The following is a 9,493-nucleotide window of genomic DNA, read 5'->3' as shown; positions in this document are numbered from 1 at the left end:
TTCCCTTAAGTTACAAGGAAGACTGTTCCAGAGAATGGCGCCACAAAAGCTGAAGCTATTTTTGTAATAGTTTGTGTGCGGTATTGGAACATTGAGTTTATTCTCAGAGTCCCTTAGGTTATATGCGATTTCTCGCCTTTCAAATTTAGAACTAAGATAGTTTGGAGCCGACCCGTGCAGAGACCTGCAAACCATCGTAGCTCTTTGAATTTGCTGCTGGCAAGCTAGATTTTTCCACCCTAGAAGTTTGAACAGGTGACCAGCATCTACGTCATAGTTTGAGTAGGTCAAAACACGGGCTGCTCTATTTTGTAGCGTTTGTACCTTATTCCGTACAGTTATGCCACAGTTTCCCCAAACAATGTTGCAATAGTCAAAGTGTGGCTGTATTAAAGCTTGATATATTAGATGTAAGGTCGCCTGAGGGACGAAGTGCCTTATTCGTTTTATGACCGCAATACCAGAAGCGACTTTCTTAGTTACTTTCTCGATACGGCCACTCCAATCGAGTCTGTCATCGATGGTCACTCCAAGTGATTTTGCGGTTGTGACCTGGCTAACTTGAAAGTCATTAATAATTGCAAATGTCGGGGATTCTGTGAGACTACTTAGCCTCTGCCTACATCTGATAAGCATGAATTCGGTTTTAGTCATATTTAGAGTGAGTGTTTGCTCTCAGCCAATTGTGAACATTTTCTAAACTTTTGATTTAGACGCAACTGAATAATTTCTGCATTATCACCTGCGTATGTAAGGTGGGTGTCATCAGCGTACATCCTCGGCTCACAATTTGATAGACAGTTTGGAAGATCGTTAATGTATAACAGAAACAGTAGTGGCCCTAAAATCGTCCCTTGGGAACACCACAACTTAATGAACAGCTTTTAGAGAGCGACTCGTTGATGGAGCACATTTGAGTACGATTCTCTAAATATGACTTAAACCATTAGTGTGCGTTACCATATATGCCGTAATTGCTTAATTTCGATAAAAGGATCTCGTGGTCAACTGTGTCAACATATGCTACTAACTCGCCCGGATGGACGAAACAAGTCTGCTGATGAATAATTGTAAACCACTGAATTAATTTAGCTTAAGCTTGCGTTTGCTGTAAGATGATAGGAAGAGAAACCCGCTACCCCTTTACCCTCATTCATAGATAACGCAACGTAAATGTCGAGTTTGCAGAAATTGATGGCACAAATATTTTCTCTCGTACATTTCTACCTCGGAGTGTCAGGGAGGCGGGTTAAAGGGGGATGGGGGGAGAAACGTGCCAGAGACACTACTTCTGGCGTTACATCCAAGAACACGGTCTGGCGTAAGCTCTGGACTTTGAAATTAACCATTAACATGATCACAGTCACCTGGCCACCATGCCTACCCCTTATGCAAGGAACCACGCGACTTGTGAATTCAGATGAGCCTGAAACCACAAATGAGACCCGTCTAAACCACTTGAGGACTGCAAGACTTATTTAACTTTTTATCCCCTTTTATGTAGCTAGTTAAACAAGTGTACGTTGTTTGGTGTTCAATTCACCGTTGAGGAAGTCTACTAAGTTAAACACTTTGTTGACTTGCATTTATAGAAAACGTATAGGCATGACGTACAGAAGGAAAAGCACTGTTCTTTAACTAAATAATGCCGGAAGACTTACGAAAGGAAGGGCTGCTGTAAAAGTTTTCTCCTACGCCCGCATGGCGGGTGGCCAGGCCAGCGGGTTCCTGTTGCAAATAGCAAGGGAAAAAGTCATCTAAGAGCAGAATAAAAATAGGGAGGAGTGCCTGGGGGTGGGGAAGTTCGTTAGACCCCTGAAGTGCTTCTTAAGAGCCAGGATGCATAGGGCTTGGTTAAGAACAACGACGATTCTGCCTTGGAGCCTTGAGAAAAATGCATTGCTTTCAAGCGGCCCTATGTTTTCTATCAACGTACGAAGCCAGACTTCACTAGCACTTGCTATCCGCGGGCCAAATAACATGACATTTTAAAATAAAGGAAAATGAAGATTACTGTTGTTGTTGTTGTTGTTGTTGTTGTTGTTGTTGTTGAAAAGACGGAGAGGAACTTAGAAGCGCGTAGTCGTACACTTCCTGTTTCCAGCTCTCTCGAGCTATTTCTGTGCGTGTTCCCAAAATTAATAGAGAAGGTTTATTAAATTTTATTTTGGTTTATCAGCATTTCATGCTATTTTGTGCTAGCCTAGTTAAATAACAACCTTTAAACTAAACAAGACGAACAACGTTCAAGAATATTTTTCTTCGTTCAAAAGTAGCAAGTAAACAAAAAAGCAATGGTGCTGAACTTTTCAACAAAGTCAACAAATGAATTGTCTTACCTCGTATGGTGCATCTACAAAGACAAGAAAAAAAATGCCTTTTATCATGAAATAATGACAGTTAATTTAAAAGAAAAAGTTAAAAACATCCATAGAAAAATTCGTAAGAATCAGACAGGTTTGTTCACGCTAATTAGAAAGGTTCATAATTATAATCCAAGTTTAAGGTAAACGAGCTTTCGCCTACGTTTAAATTAGGAAACCTTTCAATAAAACAAACCTCAATATGGAACAAAAAATACAGAAAGCCGAGGTTAACCAGCGAAAAAGCTTTTAAACGCCCGGGGAAGGGGAGGGGGGCGGGGGGGGGGGGGGGAGAGGTTATTAAGATAGGCTGATCATCTGCCTTACGCTGCTAATATAAATCTACTAGACAAGTGTTCTATCACGAATGCCGTTCACTTATTGACTGCGCTACTCACTATTTATTTTGTTGTGGATAGTGAGTAGCCTAGCAGTGTGCGGTTATTAACAAGCTGGCAGGCACTTCCCTGCGCTTTCGAAGTGTCTGTATCAAGAAGATTTAGATAATTTAGTAGTTAAGTTTTGAACGAGTAGTAGATTTATGATAAAACAATTAGATTATTCGCCCTCGATCGATTTCAATGCGTGACAATGTGCTCGGGTTGCCCCCTTGTCAACTATCACGCTCGGTCACGCTATTGAACTCTCTCGAGCTCGTAATCAAGTGGATAAAAAGAAAGCTCATTTATTACATGGCTAGCTCCGCAAACGGACAAAATGAACCAAATCCTGCGCTGTGGTTGGCTAACCGAGCCGTGTGTACAGACCTCACTGCGTTCGGTCAGTACTCACGACCTCGGTCAAGATTCTCCCATACAGACCTCCTGCTCGGTTAATAAGAGCTAATCAACTAGATTTTTATAGACAGGCATCAAGTGTTATAAATGAATGAGCAATGTTATGTTCACGATATTATAAAAAGGAATCTTTTGGGGGTAAATTGATGTAAAGTTGTCATTTTTTGCTCACCTCGATCTCCAGCTTTACATCGGCCGTTTGGTCTAAAATTAAAGAATAGTTACATACTCATTAAGAACAGTTATCACTGAAATGAATAGATAGGAGCTATGTAACTAAGAGTCACGCAGCTTTAAGACGTTACGGAGTAAATAAACGATTGATTGACTGACAGACCGACCAACCGACAAGCCTACTGACTGACTGACTGACTGACTGACTTTCGGACGAACAGACGGACTGACGGACTGACGGACCACGGACTGACGGACTGACTGACTGACTGACGGACGGACAGATCCAGAAGGCGTTTTGCCTCGTTATTTAAATAATTTTTTCATTGTATGTTTTTGTGAATAATCCTTACCTCATACACCCACTTCTTCTCAACACCAGGACACAAACGAGGGCGATTCCCGCCACTAAGGACAGGCACACACTGATCACTACAACATTGTTGTTCTTTTCAAGTTCCTCGGTTTTTCTTTTCTTCTCGGTATCTGCAGGGGTTTCTCCAGGATGAAAACTGTCGATATTACCCTTGAAAAACAATAATAAAGCATGCGATAAAAAAATGTAGAGTTTGTAATACGAGTGGCATCCATGTTATATTTCCTTAAAAGAGGTACATCATTGTTTGCACATCTTGAAAAGTTTGACCTAAATTTTTCAAGTCGTCGTTTGTAATCCGTGCCAAACTTCTCCATCCTTAACCATCCTTGTTCCTTTAAGGTTTGTTATTATCTCTTTGAAGTTTTTCTGCTTTACTAAACTAATACTTTTAGGTCTCCTTCGATTTCAAGGTAATTTTGTACCTGGTTAAAATCACTCCAGATGCCCTGACTGATCTCCTTTAGGTGATCAGAATCAAATTTCTCCTCATAATTATGGTACAAAGAAAAGCAGTCAGGTGTTGAGAATAAAGGAAATTATCACTTAGAGACATACCGTCTTTGTATCGCAAGTTAATCAAGTGCAGGCACGATGCAAAGCAGCGCGCAATATTACAAGCATTTTCTGAATTGCGCGCAACATCGTGCGTAATGCCACAGAATTAGTCTCCCTTTCAACTCATCCTTTATATTATTGCGCGCAAAAACTTCAACAGTACGTTTGTCCATTATCTGTAACATTGCCTAAAAAAGGTGTTGCACAGGTGTCAGTCATTTCCTGTCTTTTGGCCATCGATTCTCTCACTCGAACGCAACGAACTTTGTTTTATTTCTTTCTCTGTGAACGAAAGGAATACAGAGTCGTTGTTTATCCTTCTTAAGATTGGCTACCGAATTGAAAACATAAGAACTTGCTTTCTACGTCAGCAATGTTACGCGAATTCTTGCACAACGTTGCCACGTGGATAGAAACTGTTGTGTACAATGTTACAAGATGTGCCCGGCATAAAGGTCATTGAAATGGAGAAATATTTGACAATCAGCCAGGCTGTCTATTTAGCCAGAAACGTTATTAATCTACGGGTTATTCAAAACCCCCCCAAGAAACAGAGCTTAGTGAAAAGGACAAAACTAAGCAAGCAAAACTAACTAGCAGTAAGACCATCTACATTCTAAAAATGTTCTGAAAACTTTTCTTAGTTGTGTGACATTACTAGCTTACAGGTTTTGTGTCATTTCTCTCAATCCGCGCAGTCGGCTCAACTTTTCTTTCTGTTACATTTACATCTACTGCAACATCACTGGGAACTACTTGTAGCGGTGGGCTTCTAGTTGCCTCTGGTGAAAAGAGTTCACAGAAAGAATGTGAATAGAAAACCACCAAAGCTAATTTTTTAAGAGTTTCTGAAGAAGACATACATAAAGAAGACATATATACCTGAGAGAGTATAATTTCCTTTTGATTTGACCAACAGACATTGAGATCTTGAATAAGCCCTATTACCGACACATGCAAAATCAATCTTCAAAATCAATCCAGAATATTTTGCGTCCAGACCCGTATTCCACTGAAAAAAGAAAAAAAAAAAAACTACGTGAAAATATGCCTACGCGTATTTTGGCTGTTTACAATTACAGGTCGCACCTTTACCCAAGCTATTTAGCAGTATTTTCATGTAATACTGTTTATTATGCTGTACAAGGTGGCTTTAACTTGTATGAGTCTGTGGATAAAACCCTAGTGCGTGATCGTTCAAACGAAAGCTATTTGGCAATAATTACTGTTTATTATGCTGTACAAAGTGGTCTCAATTTATCAGTCTGTGAATAAAACCCTAGTTCGTGACCATTGCGCGGTCCTTTCATGTGGTACTGTTTATAATGCTGTATAAAGTACCTGATGAAACATTTTTTCAAATTACTATTTTTTCCGTACCTGTAGATACCATCTGTTGGACAATACAGTTTTGACTATGAAGTTGTTCGGTTGTTCTTTAATCACTTGCAGTGTATCCAACGGATAAGACCATTGCGCGACCCGTAATCTATTGTAGCATCTATTAGCGTCACCCTCAAACAGAACAATCCCCGCCTTGCTGAAGTCTACAATTGCGATCTGTGAGGACGTGGGCAAAAAATCGCAATCTAAACAGTTTAACAAGAAAAGAAATTAGTCAACAAATCGGTTCAGTTCCTGTAATTTGTAACCTGCACGTTCGTTGGTAGTTCGTAACCGAGCAACAAACAATGTCAGGAACGGATTTCTGTTGAATTTTTCAGCTAGAATCTCTGAAGTCCCCCTCGCAGGAGGTAGAAAAGCCGCGCGAGAGATTCACGCGAGTGGGTCATGCGTGTACTAACTTAGTTAATTTCCTTCGGCCCTTGCGGGACAAAAGGCAACAACAATCTCTCTCCATTCTAGCTTTACTTTGCGCAGCATGCTGTGCTCACCCATGTCAGTTTTACCTCACTTTCGTGAGCTCGCGCTCAGCCCTGATAATTCAGCACTGAATGGTTTTAGGCCGATTAGGTTTCCTATTTCCTGGGCAACCTTGGTTACTTACAGGAACTTAGCTTTGAAAAGCTAAGTGTATTAAACAATAAACTTCTATTGAATTGAATTGAGTTAGTCCTGCGTTTAGCACTGACGAGGAAAATATAGTGTTCCGACTCTGTCTACGAAAGTTGGGACATGACAAATTTTATATATATATTGCCCTTTTGATCATTGTCGGCTGGTTATTCAGCCTATAGCGAATATCACAAGCGCCTGCACTAGCTGTGTCTTGTGATGAGAGGTTGAACTATTGCAACAAAGTGTTTAGCGTGTTGCGTTTCTTGCCTGCTTTGGCCGCGAGATAAACTCACATTAAATTTTAAGAATTAAAATGAGACCATTGTTTTACGTTGCAATTCATGTCTAGTCCTTCACAATTCGGAAATGCGTACGGCATCAAGCTTTCCAAGGGCGGCACGTTGCTTGAACTAAGATTACAACCAGTATTGCTACACTACGTCTGAAAACGTGGTTTGGAATTTTCTTGGTTTTTTGTTCGTTTGCCTATTTTAGTTCCCCATGGTAAATTGGGTTGCTTTGGGAACTAAATAGTTTACCTCGGTGGAAAGCCCAAATCATTGTTTCAAACTGACGACTGAAAATTGCAATATGATCAACATCAGTTTCGTAAATATCACAAAACAATTTTATTACTAACAAATTAAACGATTAATTAATTAGTTAATTAGTTTGGAAATGCATTTCAGCTGAATATTTCTCAGTCCTTCCGTCGCTGAAGTCATTTACGAACCTAATTTGATTTTAGTTTGTCATAAATCGAAAACAAAATCACTTAGAAGACTTCAGAAGGACCTCTCTAGTGGGAAGTTATGTAAGTAAAAGTCGGTTACCTCATTCGACGACGTCCTCATTGCGACTCAAAAATATATGCGCACTTCAGGCGGAAAAACTGTCGTGCGCGCTAGTTTCCGCCAAATTTATCGGATGTTAGAAGACAGACATATCATCAGTTCGAAAATTGTCGAGGTGGCGAAATGGAGTTGTCGTAACATGAGCCAGGGCAGTAGAGAGCTAAAGTTTCTCAAGAAAAATTGAAAACCGTGCTCAAATACTGTACAACTATAGTCGTTTATCAGGAATGTGTTTTGTCGTTTAAGTCTCGTTGAAAAAGGAGTTATCGCCACTAAAACGTGGTATGAAAGCAAATTGTTTTAGTTTATGACATGCCTGTAACATAAACGAAACATTTTTCTCGTTTTAAGGGGCTGCAACATGGTAAAAATAATAATCAATTCATACAGTTTACAGTTACACGCTTGATGCGATTCACTTAATTTGAAATTTATATGATTGTCCTGCTTGTTTTGCCAACGGATTGCTCGCAAAACATTGCTCAACTTTGTGTCATTCCAGTTCTATAGTTTAGCCACTTAAAATTTGCTATAAGCAAGGAAAGCAAGTCAAAAAACAGATTTTGAGAATTCAAAAGGAAGATCTCTTTTTTTGTATTAACTCTCTCTGAACTTATATTTACATAGTTTTGTATGCTTTACTTGTCATGCTTGACATTAGCTGAAGCTAATAGCTTGGTATAAACAGATTAGCGCTTTACGGCATCATGTTCTTGTATCATACAGTTTTAACGCCGTAATTTGGGATACTGATACTGTATACCACACAGGGAATTTCTCTGGCACCTTGAATTGGAACAAATTTGCGAGACAATGTAGCCCATAGCACTTTAAAAGTTTTTTCAAACGAGATGACAGTCGACAAGACCCGACAATGGAAGCTAGATGACTCACAGGTTTCTTCAACACCCAACAACTATTGCGCTTAACAAACGTTCCCCAGCCTACACGTACTCATGAGAATTTAAGCAAGGTCTAAATTGGACGAGAATGGTCAGTGATGATCAAACCTTAAAGTGACCTAACGCATTGAAAAAATAGTACAATATTTAGAGAGGAAGCTACATCAGCCTCAGTTGGTTTTCATGCAGGTCCTCTATCTTTGTTGAATTGAGATTTGGAGTGTTGGTGTTTGCGGAGGGAGGAAAACCCGAGAACCCGGACAAAACCCTCGGCATTGATCTGGCCTCTAAGTTACAAGGCCAAACGAAGACACTAGCTCTCATTCTCTAGCTAGACGAAGAGCAAGCTTGAGTTAACTGTCCCTACCTCCTATTAGTTCATCATTTGGTACACATGCCTTACGGTGGCTGAGGTAATTCGGCCTACTGCGGCTACACTGGCACATGCAACAGTTTCCACCACTGCAGCCATTCGCTCCGCGGACTCGTCTGCAACCGACGCGGCTGCAAGACGCGGCATCAGGATTAGAGAAGGCATCAACATAACTCCGTATAACATAGAGCGCGTTGGTTCCACCAAAGACACTCATCATTACCAAAACCACCAGGAAGCGAATGACGAAGGCTCTTTTCCAAAACATACAAGTCATCATTTTGCACGCGTTGTTCTTGAACCAAAGGAGTTGCTTTCGTAAAAGGCGAATCGAGAATCAATCTTGTCGAAATATTTGTGCAGTGTTAATAAGTGTTTTCTTCCGCGAGCTTGTTGATTTTTTAAAAACACCGAAACTGATTGACGCCTTTCAATGCTCGAGTGAAGTAGCTTTTGTTCTCGCCACCTGCAGACAAGCCATTGTTTGTTTTTCTTTCTTTTTCATTCAGTTTAGAGTGTGATATACATAGCACAGAATCGAATATTTATTTTAATGGAAACCCAAGGTTTTCTTTAGAGAACTAGCAATATCGCACACATTTTGATTTGCCTAATGTTGTTTTTAAGATTGTATAGATACGAAAAGAAAATCTTAAAGCGATATTCGTGACTGTATATTGTGCTAGTTTCGTGTGCAAGCAGAAAGACTTCCCTCATTTTGAGTTACGTCTACTTTTGAAAGCAAGAAAAGAGATACTTTACTCTTAAGCACTGAGTTTTAAGCGAGAGAATGTTCTAATCTTCTATTTTTGTTCTGGCTTAGTTCCCAGACAACTCGACCGAAGCAACATAGGTATAGATCAGGAATTTCGTCTATTTTGTTCTGATATTGAGCGTGTGCAATTTCAACGGAAGTATTCCCTGGCAACACGTGAAAGAAACATTGATAACATCTCAAAGCAAACATATCGCATCTTATAAGGGTAATAATAGTGTAAAATAAGACTGTCACGGAACTAGTACAAAATAGCACTGCAAAATAGCACTGTGAGAGTTAAAAGCCGGATTTACATTGCT

At 39.9% G+C, this 9,493-nt stretch overlaps 1 protein-coding gene across 2 annotated transcripts; it reads right to left on the bottom strand.

Moving 5' to 3' along the window:
• Window positions 1-699: 699 nt before the first annotated feature.
• LOC145460195 (putative skeletal organic matrix protein 3) lies at window positions 700-8,910 on the bottom strand. 2 transcript variants are annotated; one of them, XM_081444938.1, is made up of 9 exons: window positions 8,411-8,889; window positions 5,649-5,857; window positions 5,151-5,280; window positions 4,935-5,050; window positions 3,688-3,860; window positions 3,333-3,364; window positions 2,340-2,353; window positions 1,662-1,728; window positions 700-1,426 (listed from the first exon to the last, which is right to left on the bottom strand). In XM_081444938.1, exons 1-9 carry the CDS (start codon window positions 8,694-8,696, stop codon window positions 1,224-1,226), a joined length of 1,230 nt encoding a protein of 409 aa, XP_081301064.1. In that variant the 5' UTR covers window positions 8,697-8,889; the 3' UTR covers window positions 700-1,223. The 2 variants fall into 2 exon arrangements, with proteins under 2 accessions (XP_081301064.1, XP_081301065.1); XM_081444939.1 differs by lacking the exons at window positions 700-1,426; window positions 1,662-1,728; window positions 2,340-2,353 and adding an exon at window positions 2,659-2,847 and having other exon boundaries at window positions 8,411-8,910.
• Window positions 8,911-9,493: the final 583 nt, after the last annotated feature.

The sequence above is a fragment of the Orbicella franksi genome, chromosome 11, assembly GCF_964199315.1.
Source record: "Orbicella franksi chromosome 11, jaOrbFran1.1, whole genome shotgun sequence".
In the NCBI taxonomy this organism is placed as follows: Eukaryota; Metazoa; Cnidaria; class Anthozoa; order Scleractinia; family Merulinidae; genus Orbicella; species Orbicella franksi.
This window is presented reverse-complemented; position numbering and strand designations above follow the sequence as displayed.